The sequence below is a fragment of the Salmo trutta genome, chromosome 19, assembly GCF_901001165.1.
Source record: "Salmo trutta chromosome 19, fSalTru1.1, whole genome shotgun sequence".
NCBI classification, from domain to species: Eukaryota; Metazoa; Chordata; class Actinopteri; order Salmoniformes; family Salmonidae; genus Salmo; species Salmo trutta.
The window spans coordinates 30,788,340-30,809,526 of NC_042975.1; the positions used below are offsets into that span (position 1 = coordinate 30,788,340).

At 43.2% G+C, this 21,187-nt stretch overlaps 1 protein-coding gene across 2 annotated transcripts; it reads right to left on the minus strand.

Moving 5' to 3' along the window:
• Nucleotides 1-287: 287 nt before the first annotated feature.
• LOC115154334 (E3 ubiquitin-protein ligase RNFT1) lies at nucleotides 288-7,117 on the minus strand. 2 transcript variants are annotated; one of them, XM_029700460.1, is made up of 10 exons: nucleotides 6,940-7,117; nucleotides 6,703-6,789; nucleotides 5,748-6,211; nucleotides 5,571-5,647; nucleotides 5,371-5,471; nucleotides 4,229-4,382; nucleotides 2,400-2,558; nucleotides 2,186-2,251; nucleotides 1,900-2,001; nucleotides 288-1,712 (listed from the first exon to the last, which is right to left on the minus strand). In XM_029700460.1, the coding sequence occupies exons 3-10, from the start codon at nucleotides 6,163-6,165 to the stop codon at nucleotides 1,578-1,580; spliced, it is 1,212 nt and encodes a 403-aa protein (XP_029556320.1). In that variant the 5' UTR covers nucleotides 6,166-6,211; nucleotides 6,703-6,789; nucleotides 6,940-7,117; the 3' UTR covers nucleotides 288-1,577. The 2 variants fall into 2 exon arrangements, with proteins under 2 accessions (XP_029556320.1, XP_029556319.1); XM_029700459.1 differs by having other exon boundaries at nucleotides 6,698-6,789.
• Nucleotides 7,118-21,187: the final 14,070 nt, after the last annotated feature.

Genomic DNA, 21,187 nt, shown 5'->3' on the forward strand with positions numbered 1-21,187 from the left:
ATGGATTATTTTGGTAAAGGAGAAATGCTCACTAACAGGGATGTAAACAAATTTGTGCACAAAATGTGAGTGAAATAAGCTTTCTGAGTGTATGGAACATTTCTGGGATCTTTTATTTCAGCTCATGAAACCAACACTTACCAGGTTGTGTTTATATTTTGTTCAGTATATATGCTTTCAGTTCACTTCTATGGCAGTCCTAATGGAACATTAGATAATACAGTACATATGTTTCATGTTACTGTGAATTCCTTCTGAGAACAGTATGTGAACAGGGACAGGCTAGATTGATGCTTTTCTGTGTGTCCCTCAGACATCTGCACACTTCATTTTAATGATGAATGGGTTGTAAATAACAAAGACAAAGTTGGTTCATAACAAGCGTAAACATTGTGTGTATTATATCATGTGTAAATGTAAACGCCCAGAGACAATTAGAATTCTAGGCTATAATTGAAAAGAAAAGGAATTGTATATATTTCATTTCATTTGTTGAATGACTTTATGCAAGAAAAAGAAATGAAATAATTTCACTACATAGTTAAATATGATAATAAAATAAATGGATTCTCCCACTCTTTGGTTTTCAAAAGGATGTAACCGTCGTCGCTTTAGAAAAATAATTTATGGATCAAACCAAATCTCAATCTCATATTTGTCATCTGGAAAACAAAAAATGTTTAAAAAAATCTGACTTCATTTGAAAAGAAAAAAATCCCCAAAATGAAGAACTTCTTAAATAGCAACCTTGGTGTTTGTTACCGTTTCTCAATGTGCTGAGTACATTTTGTTCTTTAACCACTACTAGCCTGAGTGCCTGTATCAAAGACAGAATGGCATCCCCTTTGCAGCACCCTGGATTCTTTGCCACTCAAAGAGAAAAGTGTTTGAAAGACCAGGTATCTACCAAACATAGATCAAAACGTGTTTTAATTTGGTATGATTTAGGAGGGAGTGATATAATAAATCTGATTAAAATACTTCTATATTCTAACATATTCCTCTCATGAAGCCACCCCTATTTACAAGTAGAAGAAACTCCCAGGTATTCCCGGACTAGCCTGGTGCAAGGTCAGTTTGTGCTGTCTTGCCAACTCCTATGGTCAATGGCAAACACACATGTGGTAACAGGCTATTCCCTGACAGCTCTGTCTAATAAAGAAAGAGGTTGTCTGGTCAGTTTTTTTTAGGCTGGCTGTGAAAACATGAATATTTCCACATCCTGCTAAAAAAATATATAAATGTTTGAAAAGAAAAAAGGAACTAAAAACAGCACTAGAGGGCATGCAGAGAGATAACTACAGTCAGTCGTGTAGAAAAGTGAGTCGGAGAGGGAGTTACAGTTGCAGCAGTAACATGCCAAGGTGCTGAATGCATCCCAATCCTATAGCAAATATTATGCGCCCTTCCTGACGTTGGCCAGTAGTAGGCACAGCCCTTAATGAATGGAGGAACAGTGTGGTCATCAGCTTCACAAGCCAATGATGAGTGGAGTATTGCTGTCAATACAACTGTCATTCACACATCGCAAACAGTGTCCAAGAGTCTCCACTTCTTTCCTCCATTGTCTCCTTCTCTCAGTAGATTTGGAGGTAAGGTGACGTGGCCCCGTCCCTCCACTTGTGGACCTTGTCTGTGATGGCCGTGCGGCAGAGTGGACACATCTTCTCCCGGTTGAACCAGAGAGCAATGCACTCGTCACAAAAAATGTGCTGTTGTTGAGAGAGAATAAACAGGCATTCTTTATCCAACCATGTGCAGAATCAAAAGGAACAATGAGTATCCCCTTGTGTGGCTGGAATATTGAAATCAAACTAGTATGTGTAACTACATAGTAGGAGTAAAGAAAAGTCAGTAATATGAGTGTTTGCTGTCTCATGGATGAGCGGTGTATCTCACCTGACACAGGAGGGCCCTTGGGTCTCTGTACTCTGCCTGACAGATAGGACAGATGTCCCCAGCCTCACTGCACTGGCTCCTGGTGGCTGCTGCCCCCGTGTGCTGAGGAGGAGGAACAACGCATATTTACAACCCACAAAGTCATCCAAACTCCTTACAAGTGTAGCTATTACTCACATGATCTACACATGAGCAAGACTGTTCAAGACAGTAGTCACTTGTCAGTCAGCCCACATACCACCACTAAGGAAACAGTTAACATGTTGATGTATTTAAAGTACGGTACCTCGCCACTGAGAAATATCCTCACAGTTTTCTGGAAAGACCCCCACTGTCCATACAATCCTAAAAGCTACATTTAAAAAGTAAGCATTTAGTAAATTTAAACAAAGGTGAAAAAAATACAAGGTAGCCGTTTTCAGAATTTCCACTACCAAGGAGCCACTTGAAAGCATACATCTTTGATAAATGCAGTGTGATGCAGTCATAAGGTCAGTCACCTTGAGTATGAAGTAGACCAAAGCCAGCAGAACTCCCAGGGTGAGGCCAGTATTTCCATCCACTTCCTGGTAGGTAACCAGGTAGCGGAACCATAGGGGGGTGGGAGCCACAGCCTGGTACACCTGGCCCACCTCTTCAGTCAGCATGTACCACCGTCCCTGGGGACAGACAGAAAGACATAGATGAATGCTTTCTCTCCATACCTTTTGGGCCCCCAAAATGCTGGTAGAACCTACAGTTAATTCGGAAAGTATTCAGACCCCTTGACTTTTTCCGCATTTTGCTATGTTACAGCTTTTTTCAAAAAATTGATGAATTCCTTTCCCCCTTATCTATCTACACACAATACCCCATAATGACAAAGCAAAAACTTTTTTTGAAATTCTAGTAAAAAACTGAAATATCACATTTACATAAGTATTCAGACTCTTTACATCGTTGAAGCACCTTTGGCAGCGATTACAGCCTCGAGTCTTCTTGGGTATGATGCTACAAGCTTAGCACACCTGTATTTTGGGAGTTTCTCCCATTCTTCTCTGCAGATCCTCTCAAGCTCTGTCAGGTTGAATGGGAGTGTCGCTGCACAGCTATTTTCAGGTCTCTCCAGAGATGTTCAATCAGGTTCAAGTCCGGGCTATGACTGGGCCACTCAAGGACATTCAGAGACTTGTCCGAAGCCACTCCTGCGTTGTCTTGGATGTGTGCTTAGGGTTGTTGTCCTGTTGGAAGGTGAAACTTCACCCGAGTCGGAGGTCTGGAGCGCTCTGGAGCAGGTGTTCATCAAGGATCTCTCTGTACTTTGCTCCATTCATCGTCTCCCAGTCTCTGCCGCTGAAAAACATCCCTACAGTATGATGCTTCCACCACCATGCTTCACCGTAGGGATGGTGCCAGGTTTCTTCCAGACGTGACACTTGACATTCAGGCCAAAGAGTTCAATCTTGCTTTCATCAGACCAGAGAATCTTGTTTCTCATGGTCTGAGAGTCCTTTAGGTGCCTTTTGGCAAAATCCAAGTGGGCTATCATGCCTTTTACTGAGAAGTGGCTTCAGTCCGGCCACTCTACCATAAAGGCCTGATTGGTGGAGTGCTGCAAAGATGGTTGTTCTTCTGGAAGGTTCCCCCATCTCCACAGAGGAACTCTGGTCACTCTGACAGAGCTCCATCGGGTTCTTGGTCACCTCCCTGACGAAGGCCCTTCTCCCCTGATTGCTCAGTTTGGCCAGACGGCCAGCTCTAGGAAGAGTCTTGGTGGTTCCAAACTTCTTCCATTTAAGAATGATGAAGGGCACTGTGTTCTTGGGGACCTTCAATGCTGCAGAATTGTTTTGGTACCCTTCCCCAGATCTGTACCTTGACACAATCCTGTCTCAGAGCTCTACGGATAATTCCTTCAACCTCATGGCTTGGTTTTTGCACTGATCAATGGAACAGGATGCACCTGAGTTCAATTTCGAGCCTCATATTTAAGGGTCTGAATATTTACGTAAATAAGGTATTCCAGAAAAACTGTTTTTGCTTTGTCATTATGGGGTATTGTGTGTAGATTGATGAGGAAAATGTTTCATTTAATCCATTTTAGAATTAGGCTGTAACGTAACAAAATTTGGAAAACGGGAAGGGGTCTGAATACTTTCCGAAGTGCTGCAATTTCTATTTCAGTTCTTCACAGTGGAGACTAGAGCCATCTGTCACCTGTATATGACAAGAGACAATGAGCATAGCCTACTTGTAGTCACACAACTGCAGAGAGCATCCTTCCATCTGTGACAGAAAAATTAACAGTTGTATAGTGGATCAATAAAGCTGTATTGTATTTCTTCGTTACCTGGGCTCTGTAGGTCACCAGGTTAGAGGGCAGCAGTAGGATAAGGCACTTAAACCCCATGATGAGGAACTTGAGTGTGAAGTTGGTGACGCCCACCACCCATAGGACCTCCCAGAAACCTAGGAGCTCAACAGCTGGGTTTAGGAAGATGAGGCTGAGGACGAGGGAAAGATGTGGATTACATATTATGCTCCTGATGATTTTAATGTTGGTTTCTTTTGTGTATTATGTCACTATGTCAACCGCAAATGTCCACATTGTGTATCCAATAAGGTTTTCCTATTCTATTGTATTCAGTTTTCTGCTCTGGGCCCGGTTTCCCAAAAGCATCTTAAGGCTAAGTTCATCGTTAGAACTTCAGTAGCAGCATTGTTAAATCTCTGAGCTGTTTCCCAAAAGAATTGTTAAAGTTGCACTTGAAAAATCTTGTTATAGAACAGCTGTGCTTCGTTAGATTAGTTTTTTCCTTACCACGTCACTTTATACTCAGAAGACCTCCACTAAACATAGAATCAATATGTTTATCTGTCTCTCTGTGACCACCGATAACTTCACAACAAAGTTGACTACAAATACAAAGTTGCCAATGTCGAAGGATAAAAAGATGCTTCAAATGAAAACAGATGATTGAATTAAAAGATGAATAGCTTACGGTATATGCTACAGGCCTATATCATTTAAAATGTTGAGTTCTATTTAGCTAATTGGAGGCTAATGTTAAATTTTTGCCTCATTTCATGATGTGTAACAACATGTGCGCATTGTGGCGCCAAATCTTGATTTAGTGCATTATTGTAGTGCATTAGAATAAGCCGCCTCAATATTGGCAGTCAAAGGTGATAACATCTTTCTAGGAGCTGATCCGTCGTCAGTATTGTGGAAAAATTTGAACGTTAAGGTAAGATTTGAATGGAGAAAGCTGATCCAAGTGCAGCGCTGCCTTTCCTTCGGTCCTATCAGTATCGACACAGGCCTCAACGACGCATTTAGCGAACGTTCTCGGGAATCACATGTTACATCTTCGGCCTTTGTAGGAAAGATGCATCACTTAAAAACACTTGTGAAAATATTTCATTATTATCGGGAAGTTGGGCCCAGGTCTGCTCTGGTAAGTGCAGTAAGGGGAAACGGAAGTGTCTTACCAATAGTAAAGTGTCTCAGTGAGAAAAGTGTAGTAAAGCAGGAGTGTGGAGGACGCCAGGAAGAGGAGCAGCCATACGCACTCCATCTTTGACCGACGATCCTGAGGAGATACATGAAGGATCATATTCAGAGGTTTGAATAGTGTTTAAACACTGAAGTAGAAATGAATGAAGAAATAGTGTTACTGTTAGTGACTTACCAGAAGAAAGACTTGGGTTTGAATGTTCTTATTCACATAAAGAAAAGTTGTAAATAAGCCAACTCCAACAGCTAGACCTGCAACAATGTCATGAATGATATTTTTTTCAAACTAACTTGAGATAAATAAAAAGTTGTTCCTGACTGTATAGCTATGTTATTGTTACCCGGCACTTACCTAGGGCATGTTGGATGACCAGTTTAGCACAAAGGATGATTATGAAAGGAAGACTCTTCTGAACCCAGCGGAAGAGGTAGTGCAGCTCCAAGAATGAGGTGCTGGGCTCCCCTGACTCCAGATCAGCATCAGCCGGGTCCGCCTCACTGGGCTCACTGTGGGAGTGCTGGTGTCCCCCACCATGTGAATGAGAGTGGCTGTGGGAACTGGTTCTGGAACTGACTCTGGACCTACGGGATGACGCCCCTCCTCTACATGACTCCCAGGGCCCGCTGGAGAGGATAGGTACCCGGACCTCTCCACTAGTCTCCGGGACAGCAGAGCCCCCAGTAGCCCCTGCTGGTGTCCTGGTCAGTAGCGTCAGAGACAAACCATGTCCTGCCTGATGGGCACCCAGCTCACTGGAGTTAGGCTGCATCACAGTTGGGGATTCCCTCGATTTCAACGTTCTTTTGGAATCACTCCTTCAACAAATACATCGTTAAGAGGTTAAGGAGGAAAGATGAGATGCCGTGTGGTTATAAATGTGCAAATGTCAGCTAACAATATAGCTAACTTTTTCAAGCGAAGTTCGCTAGCTAGGCCTAGCTACAGTAACTTACAGGTTGTTGACAGCATAAACAAATATTGTGATGCAGCCTAGTAATGTTACTTTGGCTGGCTAAATGACAGTCAGATTCAGGATGTTGTTTTCATATATATCTCAATACACACTTTTGTATTTGGTCTCTAGCAACTGTTTTCTCTTTTGTTTACATTTAGGGAGTGAGTTAGCTAGCTAACGTACATTAGTAGCTAGCAAAACAGCTAGCTAACATTAACTGTCCTTAACTGTGGCAAGCTGTCAGATCAACGTTACAATTGACAGCTTTTTGACAAATATAAATGTCATTAAGAGGTTGTTGACCGTTTTGGCACTGATTACATGATAAAAAAAAAAGTACCCTTACTTTACCAGGTAAGTAGACTGAAAACACATATTTACAAAAACGACCTGGGGAATAGGTTCTGCATGGGAGAGGAGGGGGGATGAATGAGCCACCTGAAACATGATAGAGATGGCAGTTAGCTAACTACTGTACTGTTAGATTTCGGGTGAGAGATCTTTGCCAAACGGCTAACGTTAGCAGCTAGCTAGGCTAACGTTGTTATAACGTTTCTTTAGCAATGCAAGCAGAAAGGCTTAAAATACCTGTCATACTGAGTCTGGAGTTTCATGACAAGCCACCGTTCTCCATCTAATAATCTGTCCAAAACCCCAAATTGAACGAAAATAAAAGAAACAATCCAAAAGAAAACTAATTCGCAAGTTAAACCATAATCCTATCATTTGGGAGCATAGAGATAGATAGAGGACTCATCTTTATATCTGTGCCATTATTCGCTTTATGTAGCCCCGCCCACTTGACCCAATTCCATTCTGACTCGATTGTGTTCGTGTTTCTGTTTCACAACTGCCGTCAACGCTAGCTAATAATATAAAAAAGCACATCATTAACACGTCTGAACAAATAAACAAAAACAAAACATGGCTCACATTTGGGAACACACATACATGGCTTTTCGGAGGTCGGATGATAACCATAGCCCATCCGTCCATGATTAATTGATAAAATTGCCTGAAATTACGTATGGGGACATTTTTAATTACGTCGTGCTCTCCTTGGGAGTGGATGGTTCCACTATGAAAAATTACAAGAATACAGAGGCCTATCAGTACCTCCACAGTGGTAACAGTTGGTATGTGTTGTGGTGACAGTTACTATGTGTTGTGGTGACAGTTACTATAACCAATAGGCTAACGTTATGATAGAGTTCTCAGATGATATCTATGATCAATATTCACATTACTTGGTCTTGTAATTGATGTTTATTGTCATTTTTTTTCATTCCTTTTACAGATGAAAGTGCGCAATACTGCCTTATCTAGACAGAATTATTAAATAGTCAGGCTTAACATAGCAGTTAGACCAAACGTTTTGTTGGATGAAAGCTGAATTGAGAATGTCATGATCAACAGAACTGCCTTATTAATGTCTCCTGTCAAGTCACATGTTGGTGAAGCAATGTAAGTTTATGGAGTCCAGGTAAGTAGGGTATAACAGTTATTTAAACATGTTAGCATCACATGTATTTCTTTAGTGTTATTGTTTTTCTGTGTGAATAAGGTTTGTAAAATATCCTTGTGGCTGGGGGTAATGCCTAAAGTATGGTAAGTAAAAGTGGTCTCATCTCATTGGGAACAATAGCAAGGTACGTTTATGATGAAACTTGCATGTGTTTTGATTAAGTTGATCACATAGTCCCCAGTCACACAATTGTTAATAATGGGATTTTTTTCTGAATGTCTTTTTTTGTAACAAACGTTCTATCACAGGTGCAGAATGCAGTGTCCAGTGGCTAACTGGCAAAGCCTGCACAGATGAGCAGCGACAATGGAATGTTGGGACTTGGAGGAACCTTGAGCCAATGAGGTTAAACAGCATTGACTTCACACACCATAAGGCCAGTGACCAATATGCAGAAAAGCATCCAGAATGTCCATCCCTGCATCCCACTACTGCATTCCACGCACAGGAGGAATTGAATAGGAGCCTGAGACACCTGAATCTGCCTATGGGGAGTCTGCTCTGTGTTAATACTGAACCGACAAATAACATCACAGCCAGTAGCACCCAGGTAAAATTGGACTGAAAGGAATATTTATTTGTGGCTGTACCATTTTAATCTATTTAAACTGATGTGTGTCTCTTCTGTTCAATGCTTTCTAACTCCATATAATAACTTAATATAGATTCTCTACTCTTTCCCAGCCACATGGAGAGCATGTCAATTACAACTGCCAGAAGTGCCTGTCCTTCTACAATGAAATTGTGAAACTTGACCCAACCCAGTCGACTGTTTTGGAACAGATCCCAAAGGAGCAGAGTGCCTCACACTTGTGGCATGACTTAAGGAAGCTTCGAGGTACTGCAAGCTCAGCCACAAAGGTCCCTGTCAGGGAATCCACCAACCCTGGTAAGTTTTTCCAGGAGCATCTGTATCCCAGGTTCCGAGGGAATGTAGCCACACGGTACGGGAAAGATAATGAGCTGATGGCCTCCCAGTGGCTGGAAGACTGTGAATACTCTGTGGACCACAGAGCCACTGTTGTCAGTGTTGAAGAGCCATGGCTATCAGAGTGCTGAAATCCAAGGAGCTGTTGGAGATCTAGTGTCCTGTCATGGGGAAGGGCTGTGATTCTTTGGATGATGTCTTCAATGGGAAAGCAAGTTTAAAGATGGCACCAGAGGGGATGGCTGCCATTACATTTACGTAATTTAGCAGACGCTCTTATCCAGAGCAACTTACAAATTGGTGCATTCACCTTATCAAGTGGATCAATCACTTTACAGTACTACATCTATATCTTTTTTGGGGGGGGGGGGGGGAGGTTTAGAAAGATTACTTTATCCTATCCCTTGACTGGGCTGAGCGGGAACTGTGCTTCCGCAGAGGTAGGGAGGCGAGCAGGGGAACTGGAACCGGTCTCACCGGACTGGGGAGACGCACTGAGGACCGAGTGCTCAAAGCAGGCACCGGCCTTACTGGGCTATTGAGGCGAACTGGAGGGAGAGTGTGGGAAGCAGGCACAGGACTTCCTGGATTCTGGAGGCGCACTGGAGGGAGAGCGCAAGGAGCAGGCACTGGACGTACTGGATTATGGAGGCGTACCGGAGAGAGAGTGCGAGAGGCAGGCACATGCTCACCACAATAAGCACGGGGAGTTGGCTCAAGGCCCACCCCTGGCCCAGCCAAACTACCCGTGTGGGGGGCTGCCTCTCGTTCTTCCCCGGTAGGCTCCGATATCTGTCAATGACTTGCCCCCAAGTCCAGTTTCTCCTCTCCATCCATTCCATGTGTGACCAGGTATCCATCTCTGCTAGGGCACACCGCTTGATCCAGTCATGGTGGGTAGTTCTGTAACAAGGGTCGTATGAAGGGGACCAAGGCCCAGCGTGTAAAGTGCTCATATTTCTTTTAATGACGACACTTAAACAAACATAACAAAAACGACAGCCAACAGTTCCGTCAGGTACATGAACAAAATGAAAAACAACTACCCACAAAAACAAAGGAAAAACAGGCTGCCTAAGTATGGCTTCCAATCAGAGACAACAATAGACACCTGCCTCTGATTGGAAACCATACCCGGACAAAACATAGAAAACAAAACATAGAATGCCCACCCACCTATCACACCCTGGCCTAGCTAAACAGAGAAAACACAGCTCTCCTAGGTCAGAGCGTGACAATGTGTATCTGTGGATATATTTCAAGGCCTACCTTCAATCTCAATGCCTCTTTGCTTGACATCATGGGGAAATCAAAAGAAACCAGCCAAGACCTCCACAAGTCTGGTTCATCCTTGGGAGCAATTTCCAAACGCCTGAAGGTACCACGTTCATTTGTACAAACAATAGTACGCAAGTATAAACACCATGGGACCACGCAGCTGTCATATCCCCCTCAGGAAGGAGACGCGTTCTGTCTCCTAAAGATGAATGTACTTTGGTGCGAAAAGTGCAAATCAATCCCAAAACAACAGCAAAGGACCTTGTGAAGATGCTGGAGGTAACAGGTACAAAAGTGTCTATATCCACAGTAAAACGAGTCCTATATCGACATAACCTGAAAGGCCGCTCAGCAAGGAAGAAGTCTCTGCTTCAAAACCGCCATAAAAAGCCAGACTACGGTTTGCAACTGCACATGGGGACAAAGATTGTACTTTTTGGAGAAATGTCCTCTGGTCTGATGAAACAAAAATAGAACTGTTTGGCCATAATAACCATTGTTATGTTTGGAGGAAAAAGGGGGAGGCTTGCAAGCCGAAGAACACCATCCCAACCGTGAAGCATGGGGGTGGCAGCATCATGTTGTGGGGTGCTTTGCTGCAGGAGGGACTGGTGCACTTCACAAAATAGATGGCATCATGAGGAGGACAATTATGTGGATATATTGAAGCAACATCTCAAGACATCAGTCAGGAAGTTAAAGCTTGGTTGCAAATGGGTCTTCCAAATGGACAATGACCCCAAGCATACTTCCAAAGTTGTGGCAAAATGGCTTAAGGACAACAAAGTCAAGGTATTGGAGTGGCCATCACAAAGCCCTGACCTCAAACCTATAGAAAATGTGTGGGCAGAACTGAAAAACCGTGTGCGAGCAAGGAGGCCTACAAACCTGACTCAGTTACACCAGCTCTGTCAGGAGCTATGGGCCAAAATTCACCCAACTTATTGTGGGAAGCTTGTGGAAGGCTACCTGAAACATTTGACCCAAGTTAAACAATTTAAAGGCAATGCTACCAAATACTAATTGCGTATATGTAAACTTCTGACCCACTGGGAATGTGATGAAAGAAATAAAAGCTGAAATAAAAAATTCTCTCTACTATTATTCTGACATTTCACATTCTTTCAATAAAGTGGTGATCCTAACTGACCTAAATCAGGGAATTTTTACGAGGATTACATTTCAGGAATTGTGAAAAAGTGAGTTTAAATGTATTTGGCAAAGGTGTATGTAAACTTCCGACTTCAACTGTAAGTAAACAACAGCTGGTGCACAATATCTAAGGAAGTCTCGGTTTTGCTCGCCTGAGGTAGAGTATCTCATGATAAGCTGTAGACCACACTATCTACCTAGAGTTTTTTTCATCTGTATTTTTCGTAGCTGTCTACATACCACCACAGACCGATGCTGGCACTAAAACCGCACTCAATGAGCTGTATACCGCCATAAGCAAACAGGAAAACACTCATCCAGAGGCGGTGCTCCTAGTGGCCGGGGACTTTAACGCAGGGAAACTTAAATCAGTTTTACCTCATTTATAATCAGCATGTTAAATGTGCAACCAGAGGGGAAAAAAATTCTAGACCATCTTTTCTCCACACACGGAGCTCTCCCTTGCCCTCCATTTGGCAAATCTGACCATAATTCTATCCTCCTGATTCCTGCTAACAAGCTAAAATGAAAGCAGGACGCACCAGTGACTCGGGTCTATAAAAAAAGTGGTCAGATGAAGCAGATGCTAAACTACAGGACTGTTTTGCTAGCACAGACTGGATATGTTCCGGGATTCTTCCGATGGCATTGAGGAGTAAACTACATCAGTCATTGGCTTTATCAATAAGTGCATCGAGGACGTCGTCCCCACAATGACTGTACGTACATACCCCAACCAGAAGCCATGGATTATAGGCAACATTCGCACTGAGCTAAATGCTAGAGCTGCTACTTTCAAGGGGCGGGACTCTAACCCGGAAGCTTATAAGAAGTCCCGCTTTGCCCTCCGATGAACCATCAAACAGGCAAAGCGTCAATACAGGACGACAATCGAATCGTACTACACCGGCTCCGACGCTCGTCGGATGTGGCAGGGCTTACAAACTATTCCACACTACAAAGGGAAGCACAGCCGAGAGCTGCTTAGTGACACGAGCCTACCAAACGAGCTAAATAACTTCTATGCTCGCTTCACGGCAAGTAACACGGCAAGTAACAACATGCATGAGAGCTTCAGCTGTTCCAGACGACTGTGTCGTCACGCTCTCCACAGCAGATGTGAGTAAGACCTTTAAACAGGTCAACATTCACAAGGTCGGTAGGGCCAGACGGATTATCAGGACGTGTACTCCGATCATGTGCTGACCAACTAGCAAGTGCCTTCACTGACATTTTCAACCTCTCCCTGACTGAGTCTGTAATACCAACATGTTTCAAGCAGTGCACCATAGTCCCTGACCCCAAGAACACTAAGGTAACCTGCCTAAATTACTACCGACCCATAGCACTCACGTCTGTAGCCATGAAATGCTTTGAAACGCTGGTCATGGCTCACATCAACACCATTATCCCAGAAACCCTAGACCCACTACAATTTGCATACCGCCCCAACAGATCCACTGATGATGCAACCTCTATTGCACTCCACACTGTCCTTTCCCACCTGGACAAAAGGAACATCTATGTGAGAATGCTGTTCATTGACTACAGCACAGTGTTCAACACCATAGTGCCCTCAAAGCTCAGGACCCTGGGACTAAACACCTCCCTCTGCAACTGGATCCTGGACTTCTTGACGGGCTGCCCCAGGTGGTAAGGGTAGGTAACAATACATCCGCCACGCTGATCCTCAACACGGGGGCCCTTCAGGGGTGCGTGCTCAATCCCCTCCTGTACTCCCTGTTCACTCATGACTGCACGGACAGGCACGACTCCAAAACCATCATTAAATTTGACGATGACACAACAGTGGTATTCCTGATCACCGACAATGATGAGACAGCCTATAGGGAGGAGGACAGAAACCTGGCCATGTGGTGCCAGGATAACAACCTCTCCCTCAACGTGATCAAGACAAAGGAGATGATTGTGGACTACAGGAAAGGAGGACCGAGCACGCCCCCATTCTCATCAACAGGGCTTTAGTGGAGCAGGTTGAGAGCTTCAAGTTCCTTGTTGTCCACATCACCAACAAACTATCATGGGTCAAACACACCAAGACAGTCGTGAAGAGGGCACGACAAAGCCTATTCCCCCTCAGGAGACTGGAAAGATTTGGCATGGGTCCTCAGATCCTCAAAAGGTTCTACAGCTGCACCATCGAGAGCATCCTGACTGGTTGCATCACTGCCTGTTATGGCAACTGCTCGGCCTCCGACCGCAAGGCACTTACAGAGGGTAGTGCGTACAGCCCAGTACATCACTGGGACCAAGCTCCATGCCATCCAGGACCTCTATACCAGACGGTGTCAGAGAAAGTTCCTAAAAAAGTTAAAAGACTCTAGCCACCCTAGTCATAGACTGTTCTCTCTGCTTCCACACGGCAAACGGTACCCGAGTGCTAAGTCTAGGCCCAAAAGGCTTCTTAACAGCTTCTACCCTCCAAGCCATAAGACTCCTGGACAACTAATCAAATGGCTACCCAGACAATTTGCATTGTCGTCGTCGTCGTCCCCCCCCCCTTTTACGCTGCTGCTACTCTCTGTTTATTATCTATGCATTGTCACTTTAACTCTACCTACCTGTACATATTACCTCAATTACATTGACTAACCTGTACCCCCTGTATATAGCCTCGCTACAGTTATTTTACTTCTGCTCTTTAATTACTTGTTATTTTAATTTAAATTTTTAACTTAATTTTTAACTTATTTTTAATTTAATCTGCAATGCAGTTTTAAGAAAATTAAGTGTTAAGGGCTTGTAAGTACGCTGTAAGTACGCATTTCACTGTAAGGTCTACACCTGTTGTATTCGGCGCATGTGACAAATACAGTTTGATTTGGTAATGCCTGTAGTGGAATGAGTGGAACGGTATCAACCATGTGTTTGATACCATTCCATTCGCTCTGTTCCAGCCATTATTATGAGGCGTCCTCCCCTCAGCAGCCTCCACTGGTTGAAATCAGTTTGATCTGTGGGTATATGATGGTCATATGGTTGATTTCTCCCTAACCATTAAAATTGAGCCTTGAATCTCATTTTGATCTCACCATCTGTCACCAATGGTCATCTAACTAGCCATGTTAGCCAGCAGGGTTGCATCAGTTTCCATTGGACTAGACTAGAGCTTGCTAGGTTGGCTAGCTAGGTAGCTAACACTGCCTAGCTAGCTAACACTAGTGTCACTAGCTAATGACGATACGCCACAGTCGCTGGTCTGCAAAATCATGCAAATGGTACTGAACTCATGACAAAATCATGTTTTGACATTGTAGTGTCTTGCTGTTTTGGTTGTTTTTTTTTTCTTAATGACGTTGCGAATATCATCTTTTGCCATTTTGTATCTAATCCGGTTTCGGCATGAGAAATGACTTAAGTCCCAAATTCCCTCAAGATATTTTAGGAATTTGCACACTCACAGATGCAGAGCCTCAGAATTAAAAGAACCGGTCACCGATTAGGAGACACTCCCTATTTATTATCGCTCCAATCTGGTACTTTTATGTTACCTTTTTCAAAAGCTTTAAAACTGGCAGCAATAATGTTTTTAAAGTAGTCTGACCTACAGAATAAACCATCAAACCACTTCAACTACAGTAACATTCTCAGTAACAGATTTCTTTCCTTCTTGATATGACTGTGATATGTTGTTATTTATCTACCTTAGTTGAATGCACTGTCAGAGCGTTTGCTGAATGACAAAGATGTTAATGTAAAAACAAACACTTGCAACGTGTGCTGGGTATTATTTGAATGAGCTCCGTCCCCCAAACAAGTACAAATTTGGTCAGTGCAGACCAGATCCAAATCTGAACGAGTCATAGATGGCTAGGTTTCAAAGTTTGAACATCACATTACAGTAGGGCAGTTTAGTACAGTGCAGTACGGTACATGACAATAGTGTACAGTAGGGCAGCAGGTAGCCTAGCAGTTAGAGCATTGGGCTAGTAACCGAAAAGGTCGCTGGTTCGAATAGCTGAGCCGACAAGGTGTAAAATCTGTCAATTTGCCCTTGAGCAAGTCACTTAACCCTCATTTGATCCAGGGGAGCCTTAACTACTATGGCTGACCCCTTTTTTTTCTAATTCAGTAGAGTGCAGTTTAGTTCAGTAGAATAGAGTACATTAGAGTAAAATAGGGTACACTATACTTTACTGTGCTCTACTGTATTGTACTGTACTATACTCTACTTTTCTTTTCTGTACTGAAGTAAAATTTTGCGGGCCCTTCCCAACCATGCAGAGAGAAAAAAAGAGAAATAATCGAAAAAAGAATAACAAGGAATAAATATACAGTGAGTAACTTGGCTATGTACATGGGGTACCAGTATCGAGTCTGTGAAGGGGTACCAAGTAATTGAGGTAGATGCATGTACAGTGTATTCGGAAAGTATTCAGACCCGTTTTTCCACTTTACAGCTTTATTCTAAAATGTATTAAATAAAAACATTTCCTCATCAATCTACACGCAATACCCCATAATGACAAAGCAAAAATAGGTTTTCAGAAATGCTTGCTAATTTATTAAAAATAAAAATAGAAATACCTCACCCTTTTGCTGTGAGACTCGAAATTGAGCTCTGGTGCATCCTGTTTCCATTGATCATCTTTGAGATGTTTCTACAACTTGATTGGAGTCCACCTGTGGTAAATTATATTTATTGGACATGATTTGGAAAAGCACACACCTGTCTATATAAGGTTCCACAGTTGACCGTGCATGTCAGAGCAAAAACCAAGCCATCAAGTCGAAAGAATTGTCCGTAGAGCTCCGAAACAGGAAGCCACTCCTCAGTAAAAGGCACATGACAGCAAAAGACACCAAAAGGACTCTCAGACCATGAGAAACAAGATTCTCTGGTCTGATAAACCAAGATGACTTCTTTGGTCTGAATGCCAAGCTTAACATCTGGAGGAAGCCTGGCACCATCCCTATGAGGAAGCATGGTGGTGGCAGCATCATGCTGGTGGGATGTTTTTCAGCAGCAGTCACTGGGAGACTAGTCAGGATCGAGACAAAGATGAACGGAGCAAAGTACAGAGAGATCCTTGATGAAAACCTGTTCCAGAGCGCTCAGGACCTCAGACTGGGGTGAAGGTTCACCTTTCAATAGGACAACGACCCTAAGCACACAGCCAAGACAACGCAGGAATGGCTTCGGGACAAGTCTCTGAATGTCCTTGATTGGCCCAGCCAGAACCTGGACTTGAACCCAATCGAACATCTCTGGAGAAACCTGAAAATAGCTGTGCAGCGACACTCCCCATCCAACCTGACAGAGCTTGAGAGGATCTGCAGAGAAGAATGGGAGAAAATCCCAAATACAGGTGTGCCAAGCTTGTAGCGTCATACCCAAGAAGACGCGAGGCTGTAATCGCTGCCAAAGGGGCTTCAACAATGTACTGAGTAAAGAGTCTGAATACTTACAGTACCAGTCAAAAGTTTGGACACACCTACTCATTCAAGGGTTTTTCTTTATTTTTACTATTTTCTACAGTGTAGAATAATAGTGAAGACATCAAAACTATGAAATAACACACATGAAATCATTTAGTAACCAAACAAGTGTTAAACAAATCATTATATATTCTTCAAAGTAGCCATCCTTTGCCTTGATGACAGCTTTGCACACTCTTGGCATTCTAATTCCATATGTGTTATTTCATATTTTTGATGTCTTCCCTATTATTCTACAATGTAAAAATAAAGAAAAACCCTGGAATGAGTAGGGGTGTCCAAACTTTTGACTGGTACTGTATGTAAATATATTTATTTTTAATACATTTGTACACAAGTGCAGTCTTCACAAGTGAGACTGCACTTGTGAAGGTGGTAAATGACCTTTTAATGACGTCAGACCGAGGCTCTGCATCTGTCCTCGTGCTCCTAGATCTTAGTGCCGCTTTTGATACCATCGATCACCACATTCTTTTGGAGAGATTGGAAACCCAAATTGGTCTACATGGACAAGTTCTGGCCTGGTTTAGATCTTATCTGTCGGAAAGATATCAGTTTGTCTCTGTGAATGGTTCGTCCTCTGACAAATCAATTGTAAATTTCGGTGTTCCTCAAGGTTCCGTTCTAGGACCACTATTGTTTTCACTATATATTTTACCTCTTGGGGATGTCATTCGAAAACATAATGTTAAATTTCACTGCTATGCGGACGACACACAGCTGTACATTTCAATGAAACATGGTGAAGCCCCAAAATTGCCCTCGCTAGAAGCCTGTGTTTCAGACATAAGGAAGTGGATGGCTGCAAATTTTCTACTTTTAAACTCGGACAAAACAGAGATGCTTGTCCTAGGTCCCAAGAAACAAAGAGATCTTCTGTTGAATCTGACAATTAATCTGGATGGTTGTACAGCCGTCTCAAATAAAACTGTGAAGGACCTCGGCGTTACTCTGGACCCTGATCTCTCTTTTGAAGAACATATCAAGACTGCTTCAAGGACAGCTTTTTTCCATCTACGTAACATTGCAAAAATCAGAAACTTTCTGTCCAAAAATGACGCAGAAAAATTAATCCATGCTTTTGTTACTTCTAGGCTCGACTACTGCAATGCTCTACTTTCCGGCTACCCGGATAAAGCACTAAACAAACTTCAGTTAGTGCTAAATACGGCTGCTAGAATCCTGACTAGAACCAAAAAATGTGATCATATTACTCCAGTGCTAGCTTCCCTACACTGGCTTCCTGTTAAGGCAAGGGCTGATTTCAAGGTTTTACTGCTAACCTACAAAGCATTACATGGGCTTGCTCCTACCTATCTTTCCGATTTGGTCCTGCCGTACATACCTACACGTACGCTACGGTCACAAGACGCAGGCCTCCTAATTGTCCCTAGAATTTCTAAGCAAACGGCTGGAGGTAGGGCTTTCTCCTATAGAGCTCAATTTTTATGGAATGGTCTGCCTACCCATGTGAGAGACGCAGACTCAGTCTCAACCTTTAAGTCTTTACTGAAGACTTATCTCTTCAGTAGGTTCTATGATTAAGTATAGTCTGGCCCAGGAGTGTGAAGGTGAACGGAAAGGCTGGAGCAACGAACCGCCCTTGCTGTCTCTGCCTTGTCGGTTCCCCTCTTCCCACTGGGATTCTCTGCCTCTAACCCTTTTACAGGGGCTGAGTCACTGACTTACTGGTGTTCTTCCATGCCGTCCATGGGAGGGGTGCGTCACTTGAGTAGGTTGAGCCACTGACGTGGTCTTCCTGTCTGGGCTGGCGCCCCCCCCTTGGGTTGTGCCGTGGCGGACATCTTTGTGGGCTATACTCGGCCTTGTCTTCGGACGGTAAGTTGGTGGTTGTAGATATCCCTCTAGTGGTGTGGGGGCTGTGCTTTGGCAAAGTGGGTGGGGTTATATCCTGCCTGTTTGGCCCTGTCCGGGGGTATCATCGGATGGGGCCACAGTGTCTTCTGATCCCTCCTGTCTCAGCCTCCAGTATTTATGCTGCAGTAGTTTATGTGTCGGGGGGCTAGGGTCAGTCTGTTACATCTGGAGTATTCTCTTGTCTTATCCAGTGTCCTGTGTGAATGTAAATATGCTCTCTCTAATTCTCTCTTTCTTTCTTTCTTTCTTTCTCTCGGAGGACCTGAGCCCTAGGACTACCTGGCATGATGACTCCTTGCTGTCCCCAGTCCACCTGGCCATGCTGCTGCTCCAGTTTCAACTGTTCTGCCTGCGGCTACGGAACCCTGACCTGTTCACCGGACGTGCTTGTTGCACCCTCGACAATTACTATGATTATTATTATTTGACCATGCTGGTCATTTACGAACATTTTAACATCTTGACCATGTTCTGTTATAATATCCACCCGGCACAGCCAGAAGAGGACTGGCCACCCCTCATAGCCTGGTTCCTCTCTAGGTTTCTTCCTAGGTTTTTGGCCTTTCTCAGGAGTTTTTCATAGGGAGTTTTTCCCAGCCACCGTGCTTCTTTCACATGCATTGCTTGCTGTTTGGGGTTTTAGGCTGGGTTTCTGTACAGCACTTTGAGATTTCAGCTGATGTACGAAGGGCTATATAAATAAATTTGATTTGATTTGATTTTGATGATACATTTGCAAAAATATCTAAAAACCTGTGTTTTGCTTTGTCATTATGAGATGTTGTGTGTAGATTGAGGGGAAAAAATGATTTAATATATTTTAGAGTAAGGCTGTAACGTAATATAAATTGGAAAAGTCAAGGGGTCTGAATACTTTCCGAATACACTGTAAAATAGGTAGATATAAAGTGACTAGGCAACAGGATAGATAATAAACAGTAACAGCAGCATATACAGTTGAAATCTGAAGTTTACATAAACCAAATACATTTCACCTCAGTTTTTCACAATTCCTGACATTTAATCCTCGTAAAAATTCCCTGTTTTATTTATTTCATCACATTCCCGTGGGTCAGAAGTTTACATACACTCAATTAGTATTTTGTAGCATTGCCTTTAAATTGCTTAACTTGGGTCAAACGTTTCGGGTAGCCTTCCACAAGCTTCCCACAATAAGTTGGGTGAATTTTGGCCCATTCCTCCTGACAGAGCTGGTGTAACTGAGTCAGGTTTGTAGGCCTCCTTGCTCGTACACGGTCTGCCCACAAATTTTCTATGGGATTGAGGTCAGGGCTGTGTGATGGCCACTCCAATACCTTGACTTTGTTGTCCTTAAGCCATTTTGCCACAACTTTGGATGTATGTTTGGGGTCATTGTCCATTTGGAAGACCCATTTGCGACCACGCTTTAACTTCCTGACTGATGTCTTGAGATGTTGCTTCAATATATCCACATCATTTTCCTCCTCATGATGCCATCTATTTTATGAAGTGCACCAGTCCCTCCTGCAGCAAAGCACTCCCACAACATAATGCTGCCACCCCCGTGCTTCACGGTTGGGATGGTGTTCAGCTTGCGAGCCTCCCCCTTTTTCCTCTAAACGTAACAATGGTCATTATGGCCAAACAGTTCTATTTTTGTTTCATCGGACCAGAGGACATTTCTCCAAAAAGTACGATCTTTGTCCCCATGTGCAGTTGCAAACCGTAGTCTGGCTTTTTATGGTGGTTTTGGAGCAGTGGCTTATTCCTTGCTGAGCGGCCTTTCAGTTTATGTCGATATTGGACTCGTTTTACTGTGGATATAGATACTTTTGTACCTGTTTCCTCCAGCATCTTCACAAGGTCCTTTGCTGTTGTTCTGGGATTGATTTGCACTTTTCACACCAAAGTACATTTATCTCTAGGAGACAGAACGCGTCTCCTTCCTGAGCGGTATGTCGGCTGCGTTGTCCCATGGTGTTTATACTTGCGTTCTATTGTTTGTACAGATGAACGTGGTACCTTCAGGCGTTTGGAAATTGCTCCCAAGGATGAACCAGACTTGTGGAGGTCTACATTTTATTTTCTGAGGTCTTGGCTGATTTCTTTTGATTTTCCCATGATGTCAAGCAAAGAGACACTGCGTTTGAAGGTAGGCCTTGAAATACATCCACAGGTACACCTCCGATTGACTCAAATGATGTCAATTAGCCTATCAGAAGCTTCTAAAGCCATGACATCATTTTCTGGAATTTTCCAAGCTGTTTAAATGCACAGTCAACTTAGTGCATGTAAACTTCTGACCCACTGGAATTGTGATACAGTGAATTATAAGTGAAATATTCTGTCTGTAAACAATTGTTTGAAAAATGACTTGTGTCATGCACAAAGTAAATGTCCTAACCAACTTGCCAAAACTATATTTTGTTAACAAGAAATTTGTGGAGTGGTTGAAAAATGTATTTTAATGACTCCAACCTAAGTGTATGTAAACTTCCGACTTCAACTGTATGTTGAGTCAAAAGAGCTAGTGCAATCTGGTCAATGCAGATATTCCAGACAGGTATTGGTTAACTATTTAGCAGTCTTATGGCTTGGGTGTAGAAGCTGTTCAGGGTCCTGTTGGTTCCAGA

Bases quoted from the DNA above. Each gene is read 5' to 3' on its own strand.
- LOC115154334 (XM_029700459.1), bottom strand. From the start codon at position 6,726: ATGTGTTTTCAGTCTACTTACCTGGTAAA. The intron at 5,648-5,747 runs GTAAGTGCCGGG...ACATTGTTGCAG, and splicing joins GGTCATCCAACATGCCCTAG to GTCTAGCTGTTGGAGTTGGC. The intron at 2,002-2,185 runs GTACCGTACTTT...CCTCCTCCTCAG, and splicing joins GGATATTTCTCAGTGGCGAG to CACACGGGGGCAGCAGCCAC.